Consider the following 24,855-nt stretch of genomic DNA (forward strand, 5'->3'; position numbering starts at 1 on the left):
ATGACTCACCTGGCATAGACATCTGTGTTTCAGCATCTGTACTGACTCCCCTATTACTCTATGAGGTCTGGATACTGCACTCTGTGAAAGAATATCAACTCTCATGTGTCCAACTATTAACTTCTGAGAGCAATCAAGTGTGTCTTAAACATAAGAGTGAAAAAGTTAGAATAAAGGCATGGAGTGAGTCTTTCTTGAAGGTTGCACTGTGGCCATGAAAACTCTGCATTCTGTGGCCTATCAATGCTTATCAACCTATTGACCCTACATACACTTTTGGGCAGGCATTTAGTCAACAGGGATAAGTATGAGTTGGCAGTATATTTTAAACCATTTTCTAAACCATTTTTGAAGTTTAAAACAAATTGATACAGATGTTATACATTTTTATCTGCCCTGAGCTGCTGTGTATGATGGGAGTGATCCGTCCAAAAGAAGAAGAAGAAGAATGGTTAGAAGTATTTCCACGCAGTGTTTCCTAGATCTCTGCAGCTAAATCCTGCAGCAAAACTGTTGTATGCAGCATATGGAAATTTCTGCAGCAGTTCATGCACTTGTGCAGGACTGACATTTGAAATGCTTTTGTGCAAAGTGTCAGATAGATTCTCAGCAAGAATCACACTGTCCTAATAGCAATGTGTGTTGCTCACCTGCACATGCATCTTTTATCAGCTCACTTGCAATTCTCCCTTTCCCAGATGACCAGGAACATTACTTCACATACACACCAGCTAACATTGCTGATGTACCCACACACACACACACACACACCCCTCCAAAGCAGCTTTGTGGAATTTTCCCTGAAGAGAAGCACAAAACGGCTCTGAGTCTGAGTACTGATTCCAGCAGACTGTTCCTGCACAGCTGAAACTGAAGTCCCAAGTTGCTGCAAGTGGACCTGAAAAAGGTCTCCAGGGCGGAAGAGATTTAATTTGCTATAATCCGATCAGCTCTAAAAGCTCTGCAGATTTACCTCCAGCAAGAAAAGTGGGGCAGTGCAGCATGTGGCTTCCCTCAACCTGCAGACTCATGGCTCACAGGCTTTATGCAAGAGATTTTGGAAGATTAACTTTCCTAGACGAAGACCGCACAGCCAGCTTAGAGACTTTCACTTCGATATACAGAAGGCCTGGGAATAGTTCTCTCTCAAGTCTGGAATTAACTCCTGGGTGTCAGTCATCAGGTTTTCTAGAGTGCCAGCAGGGAAGGAAAGATGAGGAAATGGGAAAACTGATCAGATGGGAAGAACTACTTTAAAATTCACCCCTCCCCTTTTTTAAAAAACCATCTCTTAAAAGCCTGAAAACAATCAAAATACAATTGGCAAGAGCCCAGTCACATATGTAAAAATAGTGCACAGCATAAAGTTCATTGTTAGTTATTACAGAACAAACGTTTGGTGGTTTCTGCCCTTTGGACCTAAGCTGGCAAAATATTAATGTAAACCCTGAACTCCAAAGCAGGCTTGCAATGGCTGCTGATAAAGTTCAGCCAAGGTGACCCACCTTGTCTTTGCAAGGCCTCTGGCAGTTCTGTGCAGCACACACAGCGTTCTCATCATCTGACTCCTCAGCTCCTGACCAGTCATACTTGGAAGGGATATCCAATACTTTCTTCTCCCTCTTTTTCTCTGTGCACTCCTTCACCTGCTCCACCTTGGCTGCAGCTGCTTTCTCACGCTTCTTCTTACGCTCTTCCTCTTTAGCCAGTTTCTTGGCCAGTTTGTTGAGCTCCTTCGTCTTGTCCATGGTTAGTTTTAGCTTCTTCTTCTTGGGCTTCTCCAACTTCTTCAGCTCTTTTGATTTCTGCTTCATTTCGCCCAACAACTGCTCTGCTTTCTCTAGCTTGCGCTTGCGTTTCCTCTCCGAAGAGTCTCGCCCCCTCATTTTCAAAGGCTTTTCGTCCATACTATCATCCTTCAAGAAACAATTTGACAAAAATTATACTTTTAAGGTAATTCCAATTATTCCTCGGGCATTGTTTGAAAAATGACAAGGAATTATTTCCATTTACTTGACCACTCCCACAAAGTCTACATCTTGTCCTCCAGAGAGGTGTATGTATATTCATACATGGAGAAAGAGAGAGTAAGCGCAAGTGCAGTGTGATACACTTCAGCAGCCTTATTCACTGCAGAGGTAGAAAAAGTGGCATCTCCTCACCTGCACCTCATATAAGCTCTCTTAGCTTTAAGTGACAGAGAGCAGAAAGCAAGAGTTAAGCAACATATCTTTGTTTAGACTGAACAAACACAGCAGTGATGATACTGAAGAAAAGATGTTGCTGCAGTTCTGTGTACTGCATAGCATCTAGTGTTATCATTCTATAGTATTCACTCAAAAGTTGAGCGACTGTTATTTATTGTTTAGTTGTATCACAAACTTACTGTGATTCTTTTTTTACATACCTGAATAGTGAGAAATACATCTTCTGCCATTCTGGGAGGTCATGTTTTGCCATTTTTGTGATAGCCTTACACAGAAATCTTTCTCTCTCTTTTTAAAAAAGAGTTCCTTGCCAACCAAATCATCTCAATGGCTGACAGGCCATGTCCTACAGCAGTGGTCCCCAACCTTGGGCCTCCAGATGTTCTTGGACTTCAACTCCCAGAATTCCTGGTCAGCAGAGGTGGTGGTGACAGCATCTGGGAGTTGTAGTCCAAGAATATCTGGAGGCCCAAGGGTGGGGACCACTGTCCTACAGGACAGAGATTTCTGCACAATTAAAATAAAAGCCCACTATTACTCTGGAGGCATAGGACTGTTTTATTATATATCAATGTTGTTTTTCAATGTTGTTTTGTTTTGTGTGTGTGTGTATTACACACACATACAAACACACAAAATGACAATGTATTTAAATCCAATTTAATCTGTAATTTATTATTTTATTGCCTTGAAAAATAATTACAGAGCACCTTTTGGTTGGAAGCTATGGCCAGTATCCTGTTTGACTGCCAAGTGCCTAACAGCAGTCAAGCAAGCAGTTGCACGACAGACACCCTATGAGACGGCAACGCTGCTTTTTGCTTGACTTGGTTGAAAAAAACTCAATTTTCTCCTCGGCACACACTATATTTGATGTATTTCATCCTTCCTTTCAGCTGAAAGTGGAAATCTGGTTCTCATTCTTTCATACTTCATAATTCTGCTTAGATTCAGGTACAACTGATATGAAGCAAGAAAAGACATTCTTCACAAGGACACAGAGTGAAATATATGCAAAGGATTAGTACTTAAAATAGGATAGCGATTTAATAACATCCAAAGTCTCAACAAAGCAATTTCATTTTATATGCCCTCCTGAGTCCATACAGGGATGTCATATTTTGCAGAGGCTCAGGAAGACAATTCCAAAGCATAGTGGTAGCAGCACCAAAGGATTGTTTGCTGACATATTCAAGCCAGCCAGTTTTATCAGCTGGCATGTTTAGAAGAGCAGTTTTGGAGAACATTAGTTGGTGCAAGGGCTCAGATGAGAAGACAAGGAGGAACCTGAGTTGGACAGAGCAGCTCTGGAAGGGCTAAAACAGAGTTGCTTTGCCACCAAAGCACCACAGTCCTATCAGGAATAGCCCGCAAGGTCATCATGGACTTTCTTGTAGAGAAACTCCTTGCTGTATGTCAGAAGATTCCACAACATAACAATACTGTGTATGACGACAGAGTTAACAGGAGTAAGAAGCAGACTTCACACTGTGCGTGTTGCTGTTGATCCTCCATTCCAGTCAAAGCTTAGAAAGGTTAGTGTTAGTGCAAATACATAGAAGTTAATTCATTTTTTAAAAATAATTCATGAAGACCAAATTACTGAGAAAAAACTTAAAATTATTGGCAATCATGGAGCAAAAAGCATTATTCTAAAATAACACTGTTGGTGTTTAATTGTTAAACAGCCCAGCTTTGACTGGAATGGAGGATCAACCACACACAAGATTTGCTTTGCAACTTTCATGTTCAAACTGTTGTTGAAAATTTTAATACATTGTTTCCAAGCTCTGATTTCACTCACTTTCACTTGCAACTTCCACTTCCTCAAGGCCTCACAGTAGCTGTGATTATTTCAGACAGAATGGCACCGAATAAGCCACAACTGTTATTCCTAAACTAACCTGAAGCACTTCAATTCTTTCAGCACAGAATGAGGTTCTCCTCTCACGAAGTGGAATGTTAGATTCTTCCAGTTGTATTGAACAAGTAGCTAGAATATTTTAGGACAGTTTTATCCCCCATGGCAGAGAAACTTGTTACTGTACAGGCCAACCAGCCGTGAGAGAAAAATCTGTCTTCACAGTTCCTTACCGTTGCCACAAAAGGAGTGGGATAAGGATGTCTCAGAAACATTAACAGTGGAGTGCCTTGGTGGCTGCCCCACACGAGCCCCTGGTATCTAATGGAATGCAACTGGCACTAAGTTTGGCTACGTATCAGTGAACATGTCAGGAGCATGTAGCTCTACCTGCTGGCTGGAAAAAAAACACCTCCATGTTTATTGACTGCCAGGGAGCCTGAGACTCCAGTAGTTGCTCATCAATGATGTTGCTGGATATGTTATCATAATCTCCTCACTACGAAACCTCTCAAAATGAAAAAAAACCAAGAATGAAAGCCAAGAGGAAGTAACAGCACATGTTCCTCTAAAATGCCTACAACTTGAATATTCAAATGTGAAGATACCGTTTCCCCGAAAATAAGACCTAACCTGAAAATAAGCCCTAGTATGATTTTTCAGGATGCTCGTAATATAAGCCCTACCCAAAAAATAATTCCCAGTTAAATGGAACTCTGCCCTCCACCATTGAGCAACAACCAGAAGAAGATGACATGACTATATTTGAATAAATGTAGACTGTTGTACATGAAAAAAATAAAACATCCCCAGAAAATAAACCCTAATGCATTTTTGGAGCAAAAAATTAATATAAGACCCTGTTTTATTTTTGGGGAAACATGGTAGTTGTGCCTTTCCCAGCAGAGGAAAGTAAATTAGAAATAAACTCTGCTCTAGAAGAAGCCAAATAGCTGTACAAGCCTTGCCTCTAAATGGTTATAAGATTGATTCCCCAGGATGTCACTTGCATTCTGAGCAAGAATGTGGGGTAGAACAGTCCTTTGCAGGGACTCAAGGAGAAGTAAGAAAGCAAACTGCACAAATAGCAACAGAAGTTCAGGTAGAGTAAACATGTAATGCCTCAGGCAACCTGTGTTACAGAAGAACACAGGAGAAATAAGCTAATAGAGGAAGCCAACTAATCTTCTGAAAATCAACACAGGGCAACTAAACAGTTCTCTGTAACAAACAAACACCTTTACCTCCATGATATGGAGAAATCTGTCCTCAGATGGTGGATGCGTTGCTTGCAAGATCCGCCAGATGTGCTGGGTTTCATCCAGAGATACCTCTAGGAGGTCTCCTATCATCATCAGATCTTCTAGCTGTGATTTTGCTCCTGGAGATAGTTCAAGTACAGGGGGTTCCAAACTGCGAGGGACAAGGGGACTCTTCCGAGGCTGCTTCCTTGGTGTGTTAGAACCTGTCAGAAAAGCCAAACCACAGAAGACAATAGATGGGGCAGGAGAAGTAAGGAGAAGAGAGAGAGAGAGAGAATTGTATCATTTTTCATTAATATAAGGACTAAGAACAGTTAAAACTTCAGGAAGTGTTTCAAATACTCTATTTCTTGGTAGTTGGTAGTAACATCTTCCTTAATTATACACATGAAGCATGTAAAGCCACTTTGTTCAGGCACAGCAGTGGAAGACAAAACTGTAGTTAATTCCCTAGATGACAGCCCACACTATGTTACAGTGGATTCTGATATGAAACAATCTCTTAGATCCCCCCATCTATACATAAAAACAGCACTACCTTGAGAGCAGCTTTTAGAAGCAGATGAATATGCATGTTCAGCACAGAAAGAAGGAGCTGTCCACATATGCGTTACAACTTCTTCAGATTTTATTGGAATTTCTTCATCACAGAACAGGTTGGGTTCCAGACTGCTTGAGGATTTTACACTGGCATTGTCCTAAAACAGGACATAAACATATGAAAATATACAACAAAATCTAGTTATCCTACTGAGACTCTCATTGGCCTGTTATTAGAAATACTCTAGCTGGATTACTGCAATGTATTCATTTCTTGAAACCTGAGTTCTGCTTTAATTTTTCATTCGTAATAACTGGTGTGTATGTGTGTGTCAATACCTCTTTCAGAATGACATTGCATTCTTGCCGGTTCCCAATCATTTCATTCAAGTGCAAACTCTGCAGCAAGATTAACCAGCAACCTTCACAACAGACACTGAAACACTGGGATGCATCTATCAGCTTTACTGTATGACGGCAAGCATCACTAAGTGCAGGAATAAAACTGACACTCATGACACTGTTCAAAAACATACTGTATACTAACTTTTATGTCATAGCCATATGCTTCCCTGATATCTTCATCTGAATCTGTCTCCTCGTCATCATAGTCCATAGTTTGTCGTGGAGATGATGAAACACTGCTCATTGCTCGGTTAAAGCCAGACTGCTGAAAACTTGTCAAGTGACCCTAGGAAGCCAAACACATTCGGTGAAGAAAACAAAGTCTCCAATAAAACAAGTACAAGGAGGCAAAACCTATTTAATTTATTAAGAATTAATACAAGAGCAAGAGGTCTGGTTTACCTCCATAGTCTCTGGCCTACAGATGAAATTCAGATCACAGGGAACAGTAATTTTCTCTTCTAAATAAGGCAATTCCAGAAATAAGACACGAGACCTTAATTTATTGATCACATTCCTCTTCTCATTTAGGAAATTTTAATAATCTCAAAACACTTTACAGTAATATGTCTGAGAGCAGCTGCTGCTGAAAATGTGGAATACCCCTTCCCTTTGCTATTAGGAGCATTATCCCAGTAAGTTTCTTTACTGATGTAATAGCCATCCTCTGGAAACTGTAGATATTCATGACCTTACATATATAATCTCAAAGTACCAGATTGTTTTCAATTCTATTCTTTTGCTTTCACCCTTTTCAACAGGGACTGTGTGGTGCAGTATTTAGAGTGCTGAGCTAGGACTCAGGAGACATGAGTTCAAATCCCCTTTCTATTATGAAATTCCCTAATTGATCTGCAGCCAGTTATATCTCTTAGCCTGACCTGCCTTGCAGGATTGTTGGGATCAAGGAGAAAAGAACAGAGTCATGTGAATCATCTTGAGCTTGTTATAGGGAAAAACAGAACAGAAATGTAAACAGTAAATACTATACAATAAACAAATTGCAACTCTGCTGTTCCCATACGATACTGAACAGCACCTGTTCGGCAGTTCTAAAATGGCCGCCTGACATCCGAAATGGCCGCACGCAGCGTTTTCGGGCCCTCCCCTCGCTTACCTAGGGCGCGAAAATGGCTGCCGCTATGGAGGAAACTTCGCTGAACGGTAAGTTTAGGGCCCAATGGGCTTTTGCGTTCCGTTTAGCGACGATTTCACATAGTGAGGGTTAATCCGGAACGGATTAACCTCGCTATGCGGGGCACCACTAATGGAAAAAGAGGGGAAAGGGTTGGAAAACTTATCAGAAAAGAAAAAGGGAAAAAGCAAACTTGAAAAAAAGAAAAGATAATTTCATTGCGAACTTTGAATTGCATGGTTATAATTCCACAAGTAACACAGCGTGACCATCAGCCAGCATTCTCTTCACATTCATGTTTTTTCATCACAGTCCTGTCTGTAAGTTCCAAGAGTTTCTGAGAATGAATTGCGAATGCTTTTGCTCTTCGGTTTTTACTTGTCAGTAAACCCCCTGCTGGTCAATATGTATTCTGTGATTTTGAAGGGAAGACTGATTGTATGCTCACTTGCACTTGTAACAAATCTGCAATTATTCAGCTCAACAAACCTACTCCTATTCCAATGAAATCGACCCCAGCGGGACAGCCACCTTATCTGTTAGACAGCCCGAGGCGGGGAAAATTTTCCCAACAACTTTTGGTTACAGAATGAGGACGGCAAATGAAGTGAAGGTTGTCAGTATCTATGTGAACAAGGAGTAAGTTATTTGCCTAAGTCTTATACAGAACCAGAGAAACAAAGTAAGCTAGCATAAATGGCATTCCTACCTGTAGATCAGGATTGGCTGCTGCCTTCTGGAGCTCTGCACTGATTATTTTCTCTGTCTTCTCCCGCGCAGCCTGTTCGACCATACGTTGACTCAACACAGAAAGCTTGGCCAACGCAGAGGATAGTTCATCGGTAGCTAGAGCTTGCCGTGCTCGATCCTGCCAACTCATGGCTCGCTCAGTCAAGCACTGCAAGGCCTCTCCTTCTGGCAGCCGCACTGGCAGCTTTTGGAGGGAAACCAGGAGAGATAAGATGGTCTCAAGGCGGGGCCTTCGAGAACGCATGCAAAGTGGGCACAAGAACTTGACTTCTTTGGCAGGCCAGCTGGAGCCCTTCTTTTGCGAGCTGGTTTTGGGGAGGGGCACACAGGTGCTGTGAAACCAGTCTTTGCAGAGTTCACATTGCAGCATGAACCCACTGGCAGTTTTGCGACAGATGCAGAACTTGATTTCCTCAATACGGTCCACCATGGTCATCTTGGCCAAGTTGGCGTCCCTGAGGGCGTGCATAGCTTCAACCTCCTTCTGTTCACGATCCTTGAAGAGAGCCACCTATTGAACAGAGCGAATTGCTAAAAATAATTCACTATCTTTACTTCCTCACCTCACACCTCCACTTCTTTTAAGCTGAGAAACAGTGTCCATATTTCCTTGGCAAAAAGATTCTCCCTCACACACCCTAGGTCCTCAATGTGATGAACAATCATTTGTATCATGTTGTTATAAACTATTTGTATTAAAGCGGCAAAACAAATAAATTAAAATAGGAGCAGAAATCTTTTTTGCAATAAAGTCAGAGGAATACATTAAGAGTTAACAAAAAGTTCAGTGGAATAATATAGTACTGCCTTCATTTCCTATCTGACACATTATACAGAAGGGGCTAATCAGTTCCTCACAGGGAAGGAACTGCAAAACCAAAGTGTTGATACAAAAATAATGCTTCTCTAGGAGCTGGGGCAGAGTCTCTGATGACAACTCCAGATTACAGGCAACAACGGAAGCAGTTTTTTCAGACATTCTGCCCCACAAAGGATAACTTCTAAAGAAACAGAACATTTCCTGTTCTAAGACTGAAAACAAATATTTGAATACTCCTTGAGACTCCTTGGTAAAGTTGAGTTTTCACGTATATATTGCAATGGTACCATTACAATACTTTCCCTGTGTGATTCAGAATCAGAGTGCTATGCTGCATGATCACTGTCCAAGTTGACGTGCATCTTCACTCTCAATGATGTATCAATCACAAGAAGCTAATGATCAAAGCATGTTAAGTGTGAATATTGAATGTGAATAAACTACAGGGGAGATACAAATGAATGGATAACAATGTAAAAGATGGTTCTTCAGGCCAAACCCAAACAACTTATGCCGTTATAGTTCCTTACCACAGCTGCAGTGTCCCTGGTCTCTTCCAGTCCATCTTCGAGCTCACTCAAGGACTCCATGTCAAGATCCTTTTCTTTCTCCTTCTCTATCAGCATCTTGACTCTTTTCCGCCTATTCTTGCTGCTCCCATAAACACCAATATCAGTTCGAGGGCTCAGAACCTGCAACCATATCAGAACAATCAGACCTGTGAACAACTCTGCAAAACCTCAATATAAGGAAATACATTTCATTGGTGAGCATACTCGGGCAAGATTTGCAATGAAGGTTTACCACTTTGGTTACCACTGGCCAAAATTCAGTTATGCTACTAGGCACATGCAACTTGAGGTTATGCTCATGGTAGCTGTGGTAGCTACACTAGCATGCAGGTGAAAGTGTGATCACTGAAACACTTCCACTAGCATGTTGCACAATCAGTTGTGAAGGGATGTGCAACGGATTGCCTAATTACATACTGCAATTCCTTGTGACTGGGTGTAATACCCAGCATAATTATGCGAGCCTAACTTTACATTATGTGGGCATGAACATAGTTTGCCTCTTACAAATTATTTTTCTGTGTGAAAATCAGTAACACGTGATTGTGAAAAACTGAAATTGTGAACATGCTTCGGTTTCAACAAAAGCTGTCAGGCTTTGTAAAGTCATTTTTCACCATACTACTGCTTATATTTTCTCCACATGTTTCTGGAGGTTTAACACTTCTCAAACTATAAACACAAGAATGTTCAGTTGTTCCCCTGATCATGGTCAGAGAACAGCAGCCAGCTCTTCTCTATCTGCTGTCATTTTCTACCTGTGTAAAGCAAGAAACCTTTCAAGGAAAAGTTCTTGCTGACAAACAGAGTCTACATGCAAGCAAGAACTTCATGTGTAGAGCCTACACATGAGCAGGAACATCTCCTCTGCAAACTAAGTGTTTCCCATCTGGAAAAAGAGATAATGGAGAGGGGAGGGACTAACTGTTCAAGTTTAAGTACAGTGGGCATATCCTTTGTAGGTGGAATGACTAAACACCCTTTTCAATAGGGAAACATTAAAACATAGAGAAGCACATGACTACACCAATCCCTAGCATACATGAATTAATGGCCTCAACCACTCTTTAATGACTTAGAGCTGAGGTCCCCAACACCCAGTCCACGGCCCAGTGCCAGTCCGTGGCCTGAGGTGGACCAGGCCACAAAGACAGACCACCACACTGCCATTTGCATATGTTTGCGCTTGTTTGTGCATGCATGTACACTCTTGTTCGTCCATGCGCATGAGCGCAGGGGGTGCCCCCGCCTTCCCCAGCCGGTTCACAAGGTCAAAAAGGTTGGAATGCTTCTTGAAACCTGGTAGGGGACTGTCTGTAACTAACCTGTAAGAGTGTGTAGCTTGAGTTCTTTTTAAGGAATGTTCTGCCTGTGCGCTCCCGCCATGCACGGGCTGCAGCTACTTGGGAGTCAACTTGTGGCAGCGCATCAAGGCGTACTGGTATTAGGCGGCCTTTTGCAGACAGATTTTCTAGTTGCTCTAGATATGCGTAATTGCTTCCATTCTAGGGAAAGGACATCAAGAACAGTCTCAGTTGCAGATTCTCATCACCAACCACAGCAAACTAGACCTATCACAATTTATTAGATATACATCCCACTTTTATTTCTTAAAATGAAAGTCAAAGAAGTCTAAATATGTATTTCAACTATTGCCTTAATATATTTAAAAATATGTATTCTTTTTATTATTATTGCTAGAACAATTAACATAATAAGATTAATAAATGGAATAAAATCACAAAACTATTGATTCAACAGCAAGATAACAGAATTATAGAAGAACATAGAAGAATAAAAGCAATTTAACCAAGGTTTAAACAGACCTGTGAAAACAGAAATTTCTCCATACTAGCCAAAATTCTTTTGTGTAGTTAATATCACTGGAAGGGAAATGGGGCAACATACAATGGCAACCTGCTGTCAATTGAGAAACCCCAATTTGGATTCCTAGCTGCACACCAGTGAAGTGGCTTATTGCACAACCAGGAATCCAAGCAGGGCCACGGGCACTTTTCCACTGTCATTTTCCTAAATACACAATGTATTTTGGACACTAGATCATATTACTATTCCAAGCATATCATTACTTTGGTATAGGGATGGGGACGACTCACCATTTTGGTGAGTCGTCCCGCTTTGTGAGTCGTCAAAAAGCTGACGACTCACGAAGCATGAAGCTGCCCACATGGAGCAACGAATGAAGTTATTCATCAATTTGTGGGGGTTATTTAAACACACACACACAGATACACACTGCCACTGCCTCCCTGCTGCCACTGTCCTACACTAAATGAAGCAGCAGCCACCATCTTTGCAAAGGGCATCCAGTTTTCCTTTTTACATGCTGTGGCTGCAGAGGTCTGATGGAGACCTTGGTAGCAGCAGCGACAATTATGGTAAGGGAGTGTCAGCTGTGGTGGTGGGGGGCTAAGGTAGGGAGAGGAAGGGGGTGGGTGTAGACTGTGGGAGTGGGTTGCTCTGGGGGTGGGTGGTTGCCTATCAGCCCGCCGATGAGCTGATCAGCAGCCAGTAGGCAGAATTTTTTTTTAATTACGAAGGACGAATAAAATGGGAAAATATTCGTTAAGCTGTGTTCATCGGGACTTAACATTTAATGAATATGGATCAACTAATATTAAACTAATCGGCTATATTCATAAAAAAAAAAAACAATCCGTTTTTATATTCGTCCCCATCTCTACTTTAGTACTAACCATCCTCAAACCAGAGATGTTTCCCATCAACTGCTCTGTTATCCTTTCAAACAGCCAGGGGAGGTATCGAACATGGGACTTTCTTAGATACAAAGCAACCGTTATGCTATGGTTTCTTCCCATGGAAGGAATCTGGCAAGCATTCCTGGGTACAACATCCCAATGGGAAACAGCCACAAATGCAGAAACCTCAAAAGGTAATATCACGTGAAGAAAAATCTCTAATGACATCACTGTGCAGATGGACTTGAGTAGGAGCAGATGATCCACAGCAGTGTCTACCGGCTCAGCAAATAATAGCAAGGACCATATGAAATAATTTCACGGACAGAAAATGAAATGAATCATTGGAAGCTGGAACTATACTTTCCTATTAGGTTGAATGTTAAAATATTTGTCTGTTTCCTGGAGAATTTTCATGCATTATAAATGCATTGTTGCTTCTTCACACTTTCCCTCTCTTGTGTTTGTTTAATGAATGCCACCCTCCAAGCTTCTCATCTTTTTACTTCATTCTTACATCTCTCCTCTCCTTGCTGGTACCTCAACTCCTTCCTCTTGTATGCTTGCTGGGTGCTGCAACATCTGTTCTCTATTCACCTCTCCCCCACACTTCAATTTTCCTGATACCAGACTTAATGATGTAACTACACAGGTGTACAACATCAGTCACTCTAGTCATAAAAGTGAGTTTTGGATCTGGAACATTAGCTAATATTGGAATGGTTGTAAAAGCAGAGAGTCATAAAATGTGCCATTGTAAATCAAGTGGTCTCCTGTACATCTGGAAAAAAATATTAAATCAAACAATTCAGAGTTCCCAGTTGCAAATACAAGGTAGGTTTCAAGACCTCCTCTTGGCAGGGAACAAACAAGATTATATGGGTGTGCGCAGAAGCAGAAACAAAAATAGAAAAAGATATATTTCTAAATATATTTCAAAAATAAAACTATCTTTTAAACTTTTGCTCAGCTGCAACCAAACAACTGAGAGACAAAGGAGGTAGAAGACGAGCAGAACAGAGCTTGCACTACTAAGCATACCTTGTCATTAGGCAGAGGGCTTCATTATATAAGATGTTCAAACTCAGCAATTATCACCAGCATTGAATTTCCACCCCAAAGCTAAAGTTAGTTCAGAGAATTGAAGGCTATCACTTTATTACAGCTTTTAAAAAAATCCTCATTCTGAGAATTTTTCTACAAATGAAGAAAGTCTACAGGTACATCTTTGTACTCTACCATCTTATTCTTTCTTCTGCGGTTTTCTTGTTCTGTTCTTCTATGGTTTGCCTTATTGAGCAAATTTATTGAAACGAGAAGGCAGAATATAAATAGTTGTATTATACAGCTAGCAAGAAGAGATACTGCAAGCCACTCCAGGACTGATTAGAAAGGACATAAAAGCAAATGGGACAGTAACCATTCAGTTCTCTGATTCTACAAATACTTTTTCAAGGCAAGGAAAAGCCTGCTTGAAAGTAGCCAAGATACAGCTGCTGATACAGTTATTATACCTGAATGGCCTCCACTTTAGCTGTCCAGTCTCGGGCTCGCTGTAGGGCTTCTCTCAAAGCCAGAACGTTAGGCAAGTAAGCGGGGATATTTTTTGCTTCATTGACAATACTTTCCAGAGCAGCTATGCTTTGTCGAGGCCTGTATGTAGATGAAAAGAGAACAGCTTTGTTGGTATATATTCTTCCTTGATGGTCATTCTCATAAAAAACTACAGTTACACCTAGACTGTAACATTTAGGCATCACGTCAACAAAAACAATGCTTCTGCCATGACAGCGCTCGTATTCGCAGCACTTTTAACCCACTCCTTAAAGTGGCCATTTAATCTTCACAGCTACCCTGCAAGACAGCCTAGGAGTGATCTGCATAAGGTCATGCAATTGGATTCAACCAGGCCTCCAAAGTCTAGTTCCAAGAGAGTAAATGCTGTCTGGAATTCTGCTGCTGTGAATTCCACAGTGCTCTGTGGCTCCTATAGGTTCCAAGTAATCCCTTTCACTGTCAGGAACCCATGGGCGCTACGGGGGGGGGGAGTTAAGAGTCTTTAACTACCAAAATTTCCTGCAATCACCCATGAAAGGAATACTTGCCTTGCCTGGAGACAGACTTTGGCTTTCTCCTCCCATCTCTCAGAAACAGTAAGCAACTCCTGCAACTCAGCCATGGCCTTCTCCACAGCATGGTGTGGTGCCAGCCCCACTCCCGAGTCAATCAGCTTTTTCATCACATCCAAAGTAACTCTCTGTGGATCTGACAGAGTTGCTCGCACTTCATCCAGCCAACGTGCCTGCTGCAGCTCTTGTTTTAGCCGAGGCAGCTCAGGGAGTTCCACGTAGAGACCAGTGCCCATATCTATCAACATCTGCAGCTTAGCTGAGTCTGGGACTTCATCCATCATGGCCTCCTGAGCACGTTCATGAAATTCCTCAACATCATCCAGCAGATTCTAAAAGGTTTAACAAAAGACAGTCATTCAGCACTAAAACAGTAGCGGCCATTAACATAAAAGAAATTTTGCTTGGCAAGATCTGCTTAAGATGAAATGAACATTCCACGCTACTGAGGTAATATGAAATTCTATCTGGTATCAAGCAAATAGACATGGGGACTTCATATTCATCTCTTGGGGGAAATGAATGCGAAGCCCCATCGGCACAGGTGTCCTGGCGGTTCTTCCCCACCCCCCAGAACCATCTTGGTCCACTCACTGGGCTTCTCGCCGTGTGGACACCCAGTGGTGGCAACATCGGACCAATCACAGATGTAGTCCCGCTGGCACTGCCCTACTTCCCTGCAGCCAACCCCTCCAGCAAGGAGGTGGGAAGACGGGCCCGCCGGGACACCTGTGCTGGTGGGCTTTGTATTTGTCTCTACTAGGAAACAAATACAAAGCTCCCACATCTAGTCATGAGCTGTTTAATTCTAATGTAGGATCTAACAGCAGACAAAAAAGCACAAGATCAACATTCTTGTGTGTACTTTAATCTGTATAACGTTGAAACACGAAACTTGGGAAAAAAATTTTACTATTATTCCTAGTGTTTGCTCCTCAGCCCAGGAAGAAAAGCAAGTAGCTTCTAGCTATAATTTGGGTGGTTTTCTTAGAAAAAGAAAACATTGGGGGGGGGGGCATCATCATTCCGGACGAAATTCTTTACTATTAAACCACAATGTTCGATATTTATAAGATGGTGTTGAAATAACTACTGAAAGTCTCAAACCTATTTGCTAATTAACTTAAAGAACATTATTTTTCGACAGAAAATTAATCTTAAAAAAGACTTAATTCAATTCAAATTAAGTTTTCTTCAGATACCCACCTTTACTTGCCGGGCCTGAGTTATGACACAGGGAAGGCTAAACAGCTGTTGAACAAAAGCTTTTAATTCTTCCACAGTTAGTTTAGTCCGTGTCCTTCCACTTTCTGGGCTCAGTCTACTATACGAAAAGAAGAGAATTTCATAAATCACATAATCTATTTTTAGAGAGCTGCACTCAGCGAAAAATCCTTAATAAATTCTTCCAGAATAAGATAACACCTAAATTTGATAAAAGAAGCCATAAGAAGACTTGAGACTTTAGCATATATACTGGAAAAGGTCGTTCATTATGAAAATTGTGTGAAATACAACATACATATTTATTAAAATGTATTCCCTCCCTTCCATAAAAACTCATGGAAAAGAAGACTTAATAATACCTGACTTACTAACACAGTTACAAACACAATTAAACCAGTAGTTAAAGCAAACAAAAAAGTATGTAAAAGAAAAACAGAGACAAGCCTTCACTTTGTTTTAACTTACTGAAACAAACCTAAGTCAGGAACAAGAGTATAGGTTTGACAAAAAACATTCTACAGTCAAGATAGCACAGAAGAGAATGCTATACCTGATTACCTTCAGCCTAAGTTTTGAAAGTAGGATAGCCAGAGAACAGCCTCTGATTCTAATAAATGGCCAGGTTTGTTCCGTGCCTACTAGGGCTGTTCTCTGGCTGCACCCAGAAAAGGCAAACCAGCGAGGCTCTTTCTATACAAGCAAAATACAATCAATATTATAACTAAAAATCCTCTGGCTACGACTGGAATATGTAACAGTTTCCAAGGACTTTTTCATAGGCTACTTTTTAAACTTTTATCTTGTTTTACATTACAGTGCAAATCTTCTCTGGGCACTAGACAGAGGGGTCTAGCTTCCTGAGGTCTAAATTCTCTAAATAGCCTTTCCACTCATTTTCCCCACTATCACAGCCTCAGTTTAGAAACTGCTTGCAAAACCTAATGCCACACATAAATCAATATATTTCAGTTGTAGTGAGTCAGCTTTGGAATGCACAAATTTATTATCACAAGATGACAAAGTATTTTATTGAATTGCTGACTTTGAAAATAACTTTTATGAAAACTTCTTGGACATACCTATGTTTTTGTTTTTTACTCAGGAGCAGTTGGGCCACTGAAGCACAAGTCTCTGCTTCTTTCACAGCATCTTTTAGTTTGCGAAACAGATCATTCTCTGGATACTTCCTGTCTTCAGCATCTTCTAACATCACTCTCAGCTCAATGACATCTGCAATAAATTGGCTAAGTTACTATCTGCACAAATGCATGAGTACGCTGAACTGTTTTTCTCCAAGGATGGTAAGCCAAGTTGTTATGAAAGTCATCACTTCATTCCAAACCATTCTCTCCAAAGTCACTCCAGTCAAGGGTGCCCTATTTTATGCCAATATTGTAACCTACTAAATTTCAAATCCACCATACAGTAATGTCTTATTAGGTCAATCAAAAAGACACAAGATTCCCTGTTCCACTTTTGAGTTAAAAACTGAAAAACATTGTCATACACAAAAAGTAAGGGGTAGAACTCAAAATTGGAGCAAAGTAGTCTGCACACTTTCTGAAAATGTTACTGGGAAAAAGCTGAAAATAGAAAGCTGTTCCGGTGCTGCCCTGAACCCAAGAGGTTGTTGTATTTTAAAAGTGCAGAATACTGTTCTAAGCAAAAACAGGGGCCACCCAGGTTAAAATGTAACACCTGAACAGCCCACTGTCTTCTCAACAACATCTTTAGACAACTGCTCTGTTCTAACATTGATCTGCCCTCCAACCCCTTTCTGTGATATCCTCATGCCTCATGAATAGTGTAACAACCATGTGAGGAAGCTGTGCTGTGAGAAGGTGACACGTCCAAGGTCATCCTGTGGCCTGCAAGGCTGGAAGAGGTATTGGTCTCTTGCACAGCAAATTCATGAAGATCATTGTGTGAAATAGTTTGTCAACTTCATTTATTTCTGTATCAAATACTGTAACATAACTGGTGTTCAACAAAGACTTGGTTATTCACATTACTTTTTATATAGGTTTCTCATTGATTCAGGGTTTGATTCTGCTCAAATCAATCTCCAGAATCTTCAACCACCTGTTACCCAGATTTTCCCATACAGACTGCTACAGGACTCTAACCTTTCTTGAGGTTGAGATTGGCAGAGAGTGCCTCTGTGACCCGGTTGACCCAAGTATCATAGGACTGCGCTCTGACTTTCACTCCATACAGCAAGGATGGGAAATCCTCTAATGGATAGCGATATCTGTAGAGAAACAAAAACTTTTGAAACACACATAAACATACCACAACTCTGCAGTACTGAGAATACAGCTGGAGGGATGTTAACATCTTTTGCTCTGTCAAAATATGCCAGGACCCTTTACAAACAAGTGCATCAGGTTTAAAGACAAAATATTAAGAGTCTAAATGAGGAAAAAAGAATAAGTAGGGGCCACTCAGGAGATCATACCTCAAACATTTCTTCTGCATAGAGCATGAACATAAATCATTTGGATGATATAAGCATACAAGGCGCTCAGGGTTACAGGAACAAGTAAGAGCTGACAAAAAACACGTGGTCCTACAGGCTGCGCACTGACGTTCATCATCTGGAACCAACTCAAATACTTCCTCTTCTGACATCAGCACCCCCTGAAGTAAAAATAATAATGGCAATACCTGATGAATACATTGTTAATAAAACCTTTTCACTTCCAAACCTCACTTTTTTTGCTTAGCCCAAACAGCACAAATAAGATCCAGTCTTCCTAAACTCACCATCTGCACAACAGCTTTCCGCAAGCGTGCCTCTTCCTCTGTCATTAATGTCATTTCCTTGCAGACCATGGCCGCCAGGCCAACGTCCAAGCACTCGGGGTCGGCCGCCATCTTGAAGATTAGCTCCTCATGAGAGAACACACAGTGACGCCTCAGTCGCCGGTAATGACTGACACACTGCCTTCCTATGGGAAGCTAAAAACAGAAGAAAACCCAGACTTTTGCTTAGCTGCATCATGGGAGGCTGATGAACTAGTCTTTCCTCTCACGTGTTTACAGTGGAAGTCAGAAAGTGAGAAAAACAACTGAAATCATCTCATTAAAGAATGCAGGCAACTACTGCAGGCATTACGTGTGTCACAATACCCCACAGCGGATCTCTAGAGATCACTGTAATTCAACCTCTTTGGAGGCTATTTGAGAGGAGGTAAGAGATGAGGGTATTGACTGTGCAAGTTCTGGATCCCAAAAGGCTTCATTTGACATTGAGCCCAAGGAATTTCAAACAGCCTGACTGATAATCCAGCCTCTCCTGGAGAAACACTGAGCCAATTAAAACATTAGTTGTGTATGCACATGTGTGTACATATGTATGCATAGAAATAAATAAAACAGATGGGGGAAGGAAGGACGTGAGGGAAGGAAGATACACCTCCACAGAGATGTCATCTCCTTATTGCATCTGGGAAGCTCAGGCCAAAATCTTTCTAAACAAAGGGCAAACAGCTTAAGTTGCCGCCTTGCTTGTAAGAAATGTTGTTGCTTTTTAATGGAGTTGTCACAATACTACATTATGTAAGTTAACTTTAAAAATTACACAGCACACTTTGCAAAGCAAACAATGCATATCACCTAACATACTGCCACCTAATATACTGCCAAACAACAGAATAATGAAAATAGATGAAAAGATTTTTGATATTAGATAGTTTGGAGAGAATTTTTTTTTCCCTCAGGAGACAAATGGGATATCATAATATTATTTCAGAATGCTTAATAACTTATTAAGTGTGTTAGTTGCATTAACAATGTTCAGACTTGTGTTACACATTACAATACGGAAGCCAGCTTAAAATATTTATTTGTATGCGGTCCTGGAGTAGAAGAACCAGTTACCTCAGTGTTTCAACTGTTTTGTATTTTTTGCATTTTTATTATTTATATCATTTGAGTGATTTATTATTTGTAATGTTATTTTAGGGTGTGTTTTCAGATATAGTAGCAACCTGAACTCTTGTGAGGAATAGACTACAAATAGAAATAAAGTTACGTTTCACACTATTTCTAAGTCTATTGACGTATAGAATCATAGAATACAGGCAACTTAATCCAAACCCCTGATGAATGCAAGAAACCAAATCAGGTATACCTGACAGATAGCGTCTATTTTTCTCCTGACCCCCCCCCCCCAGTGTTGGAGCACTCGCCACCTCCTGAGGTAACTGGTTCCATTGTCATACTGCTCTAACAGTTAAGAATGTATGTAACTTTGGTTTGTTTACAATATTAATGCCTTCTACTTTTAGTTCCTATTTCTTTTCCATTGCCAATAGCAAACATATTTTATGCATTTTGGCTGCAGTTGCTTTTTGTTTGTGTACAGTTTTAATTACTGTGAACTTGATAGTTCACTTCACAGCACAAAAAATATTATTTCTACTATTTCTACTAGATCATACTCAATGTTTATTTCCTAGGAAGTAAAATTCAAATTTGACACATCAGTACTAACTGTGCTTCAGTTCCATTCCCAAGCCAACGTATGAAGTATAGCTTTGAAGAATAGCCCCTGCTGTCCCAAACCCACAAGAAGCACCTCACAACTTCTGGAAATTTTTTAAAGTTTCAAACCACAGCTATAGGGCAGTGGTTCCCAACCTTGGGTCCCCTGGTGCTCTTGAACTACAACTCCCAGAAATCCTGGCCAGCACAGCTAGTGGTGAAGGCTTCTGGGAATTTTAGTCCAAGAACATATGGGGAGTCAAGGTTGGGAACCACTGCTATAGGAGACATCTAATGCTTGGTTTGAGATTACAGATAGGTCAAAATCCTCTAGTGAAGCTATGCAAATAGTGTAGCTTTTGGGGGCAAATGATTTCGAGTTACAAGAATCGTCATAGAAATTAACAGCTGCATGCCAAATCGAGCAATTCAGTATGCAACTGATAATGTCTACAGTGATTTCTTAACTTGCGGCAAATTGCCTCTAAATTTTATAGCTTATACTACATCAATGTAACTGAATTTTGGCCATAGTGTGTTTAACAGTAGCTCAACAATAAGCATTTTTGATCATTCTATCTTCTGTAATGTAAAACAGTAATGCATATGGTACAGTTTGATAAGTACAAACTATACCAGCAGCTTGATGTGGGTAAACACGAAGGAAGTGGAAAGACTGAACAGAGCAATATAAAACTTTTGCACATGGAATTCAAACAGATTATTTCAGAGCCTGTCACCATACCACTGGCAAGCAGCAAAACATGCTTTCTGCAAATAAGATACACAAGAATGTGATAAATCTTTCAGCAAATACCTAAAATGCCAGGACCCCTAGTAAGACAAGGGGTCTTAAGCTGATCCTTAAGCTGAACAAAGACAATGCATCTCAGATGGATGCCACCTCTTTGGCCTTTATATGAATAGTCTGATGGTACATTCTTAGCATTATGTTAGTTTATGCTAGTGTGTACAGACCCAGTCAGCAGTGCAGAAATTCACAGCTTCAGCAAAGTTGTAGCCTTGATTAAATCCAGAGTGATAGGCACGTGGGAAAGTCACAACAAACTCGCCAGCACACTGATTCGTCCGATACACCTAGAAAACAAACCAAAGAGAAGAGTCAGAGAAGGAAATCTCATTCTTACACAACACTGGATCTTTCAGACTCATTAAAATAAGTGGTTATAGTTGATAATTAATACCTGAACCATGTATCCTTTCCTCACATTTCTACTTACTAATTATCTGCTGTACAGGATTTATCCCATTCTCTTCTTTCATTTTCGAAAGTAAATTTACAAAAAGTGTTCTGAGTTTGTATGTTACAAATCCCCAGAGGAATATAGTGCCAATAACTGGAAGTGAAATCACTTATTGCCTATATACAAATTAAAAGCTTCTGGAATAGTGTACCCTGTTTTGTCAGGAAAAAAAAACCCAGATAATATATTGATAGGAGAGAAAACAGAATGAGTTGATCAGCAATGAAATCTGACTAAATATAAAAATCCAAGTGACAGGTAACCAAGTATTTGCTGGTAACAATTCTTCTGATAACTTAAATGGTGTTTCAATGAAACAAAATAATAACTAAAGCTGGCGAAGGTTAATACAAAGGGCATTCCAGTTCTTTGCTGATGTTAGAGCTGTCAAGATAAAGTCACACAGCTGAAAGGATGAAACCATAAAAATATTTAATTACAGAATTGCTAGCCCATCATCCAGATTAAAAAATGTCTAAGCAGCTAACAGTTTTAACACAATAAAACATTAAAGAAAGACTTTGACAGGAAATAAAAGTAATTAAACTCACAATCTGGGGAGCTAGTTAGTACTTTCATGAACTACACGGGTCACAGAAACAAAACAAAACACTGGCCAAAGGGGGAAAAAGGGTACTCCTATTTCTCTCTTACTTCAGAGTCGGTGTTGCCATGCACAACCTGAACCAGAGCCTCAATGCATTGTTGGGCTAGATGGCTGATAACCAACTAACGATGAATCCTGGAAAACCAAAGACCCATGGGGAAGAGGGTCCTGGGTCTAAGTCATCACTTCTCAGACTTTTGGTGAAGGTCAAGTCCAGATGTGGTTTATACTCTCCCTAAAGGAACAGGCATGTAATCTAAGAATGCCCTTGGATTTGTCTCTGTCATTGATGGCTCAAGCAGCCTCTCTATCAAAGAGCAGCTAATATTAGTTTTGGTTGTACAGGAGGTAGGACTATTTTTGGGCCTGGATAGCCTAGTCATCCATGATATTAGTCATCCAGGGATGTGGTGCTGCTGTGGGTTAAACCGCAGGAGCCTCTGTGCTGCAAGGTCAGAAGACCAGCAGTCGTAAGATTGAATCCACACAACGGAGTGAGCTCCTTCTCCCAGCTCCTGCCAACCTAACCGTTCGAAAGCATGTAAAAATGTGAATAGATAAATAGGTACCACTTCAGTGGGAAGGTAACGATGTTCCGTGTCTAGTCACACTGGCCACATGATCACGGAAACTGTCTTTGGACAAAAGCTGGCTCTATGGCTTGGAGACGGGGATGAGCACCGCACCTTAGAGTCTGACATGACTGGACTAAATGTCAAGGGGAAACTTCACCTTTACCTAGCCTAGTCATAGTGATCCATGCACCAGCAAACTCAAGACTGGAGTACTGAAATGTATTCTGTTACACAGGTTTGTGCTTGTTTGAGAATCTACAGCTAGTGGTGAATACTGCAGACAAGCACTTATAATCCTTGTACTGTTTTAGGGTTTTAATACACATAATTACACTTTGAATTGGGTCTAGATATGAATAAAAGTAGAGATGGGCACAAACCTCAGTTAGGAGGTTCATGCTGCGTGTTCCCTTCCTCCCCCCCCCCAACCTCCCTGGTCAATGCTCCACTTACCAGCCAGAGTGAGAGTCTCTTCTGCTCTTTGGCTGTTCAGCCAGCCTCTGCTCCTGCTGGGGACTGGCTGAACAGCCGAAAGGAAGAGGGGAGTGGGGGGATCCAGCTGGGGAGATGAGGGAAGGGAACGCATCAAAGTTGTCACAACAAAGACATTCAATCAGCTCTGGTTCCAATTCTACTTGCTGCATTCAGAGCTAGCTCACTTTTTTTAAAACAAAGATAAAGTACTGTACCACTGTCTTTCCAGAAAAAAAATGGAACTACCACAAGAGTTTTTCTAAGACCCACCCAAGCCAGGCAGGCCAAGAGGACACTCAGGCAATGATACAGAGGTAAAGGTTCCCCTTGACATTTAGTCCAGTTGTGTCTGACTCTAGGGCACAGTGCGCATCCCCGTTTCCAAGCCATAGAGCCAGCGTTTGTTGGTAGAGTTTCTATGGTCACATGGCCAGCACGACTAGACACGGAATACCGTTACCTTCCCACCAAGATGGTATCTATTTATCTACTTGCATTTTTACATGCTTTTGAACTGCTAGGTTGGCAGGATGATACTGAAAGCCAGTGATATATCCAGCAGACCCAAGGATGATGTATTCTCCATCCTATTCCATATTCCAGTTCTCAAAGTCCATTAAGACATCTTGTAAGTGCTCTCAAATTGAAACTGAAATGGATCTCTGATACTAGAAATGCTAATTTGAGTTGTTCTGTATAGTGAAAACAAGATGCTTATGAGCAAATAAAAGACTCTGAACTACTTACAGGCACACCATGGTCCATAAGCACATTGGGATTCATGATGGTGACCAGCTGATGCAGAAGATCAGGCTGCGTCTCAAACAGTTCAGGAGCAAGTTCTCGCATCACTTCCTCCAACTGTTCAGCAGCATGAGATGGTACTCCATACCACGTCTTTGGCTCTCCCCTAGCACAGCAGAGGATCCATTAAACAAGGTGTAATTCCAGAATAAAACATTCTTCAGGCACAATCTTAATCTAAGAGTTTAGAAATATTCTTCTATAAGCAACACTGGGAGTTTCCCAAGAACAGACCGAACTGGGGGGAAAAGTTGCTTTACATCAAAGGGGGACAATTTGATCATCATAAGCTTCAAGCATGGCCTTTGAAACTAGAGAACTAAAATAGTTTGCATGTATTAATTGTGCTCTAGTAACAAAATTATATAAACATGCAAACACCATGCAAGAGCTCAAAAAGAATAAGAGTGTTTGTTCAAAATAGTGTGCAACAGCCATGGACATTATGCTGTCCCTCCTTATACATATATTTGAAGTGTCTTCTAGCTTGACATTTATCTAGTTTTCATATTTAGGACTTTTTTACAACACATTAGGTTACTTGATTTCTTATAACCTAAGGGGGGAGGGAAATCCCATAAATAACTGAAAAAAGACTACTACACTGGGTACTAAATTGTGAGGGTCTATTCTCAAAAAAATACATAGGAATCCATTATTCTAGATTATCTCTGTTACCACCCAGATCAGAAGGCAAGGAATTAGTGACCTGAGAAAGTTCCTGTTAGGGCCACAGCTGTTTTTCAGGAGGACCTTTGCCCAGCTGAAGCTCTAAAATAGAAATGACAAAGCAAGACAGGTGAATAGTTGGTTAAGGACTCATTCTGAGGACATGGCTGGTAGTTAGACTGCAATCTAGATCAGTGTTGCCAACATCTCCCACTCCCTCAGAATTATTTTCTCCCTTCTTCAGAAGTTAACCCTCTTCCTTCTGCTGGTGTAATGAAGCCTGGAGCTGCCAGGAACTTGCTGATGCTATTTTTGCAGTTGTCTGAAGAGATTTTGCCATCAAAG

General features: G+C 40.9%; 1 protein-coding gene across 6 annotated transcripts in view; it reads right to left on the reverse strand.

Moving 5' to 3' along the window:
* KDM5A (lysine demethylase 5A) overlaps positions 1-24,855 on the reverse strand; it is a 56,472-nt gene that overhangs the window by 5,596 nt on the left and 26,021 nt on the right. For 4 of the 6 annotated variants that reach the window (XM_020788998.3, XM_020788993.3, XM_072999870.2 and 1 more), the window contains 16 exons: positions 23,785-23,947; positions 21,095-21,214; positions 18,395-18,589; positions 18,087-18,268; positions 17,755-17,879; positions 16,708-16,858; positions 15,608-15,725; positions 14,378-14,733; positions 13,787-13,925; positions 10,878-11,057; positions 9,511-9,672; positions 8,120-8,671; positions 6,418-6,561; positions 5,869-6,028; positions 5,313-5,533; positions 1,506-1,916 (listed from right to left, as the gene is read on the reverse strand). In XM_020788998.3, coding sequence (XP_020644657.3) covers positions 1,506-1,916; positions 5,313-5,533; positions 5,869-6,028; positions 6,418-6,561; positions 8,120-8,671; positions 9,511-9,672; positions 10,878-11,057; positions 13,787-13,925; positions 14,378-14,733; positions 15,608-15,725; positions 16,708-16,858; positions 17,755-17,879; positions 18,087-18,268; positions 18,395-18,589; positions 21,095-21,214; positions 23,785-23,947 — 3,379 coding nt within the window. Of the gene's footprint in view, positions 1-973; positions 1,189-1,505; positions 1,917-5,312; positions 5,534-5,868; positions 6,029-6,417; positions 6,562-8,119; positions 8,672-9,510; positions 9,673-10,877; positions 11,058-13,786; positions 13,926-14,377; positions 14,734-15,607; positions 15,726-16,707; positions 16,859-17,754; positions 17,880-18,086; positions 18,269-18,394; positions 18,590-21,094; positions 21,215-23,784; positions 23,948-24,855 lie in introns of all 6 variants that reach the window. The other 2 variants (XR_002300144.3, XM_020788995.3) reach the window with 2 other exon arrangements.

The sequence above is a fragment of the Pogona vitticeps genome, chromosome 5 (assembly GCF_051106095.1).
Source record: "Pogona vitticeps strain Pit_001003342236 chromosome 5, PviZW2.1, whole genome shotgun sequence".
Classification (NCBI taxonomy): Eukaryota; Metazoa; Chordata; class Lepidosauria; order Squamata; family Agamidae; genus Pogona; species Pogona vitticeps.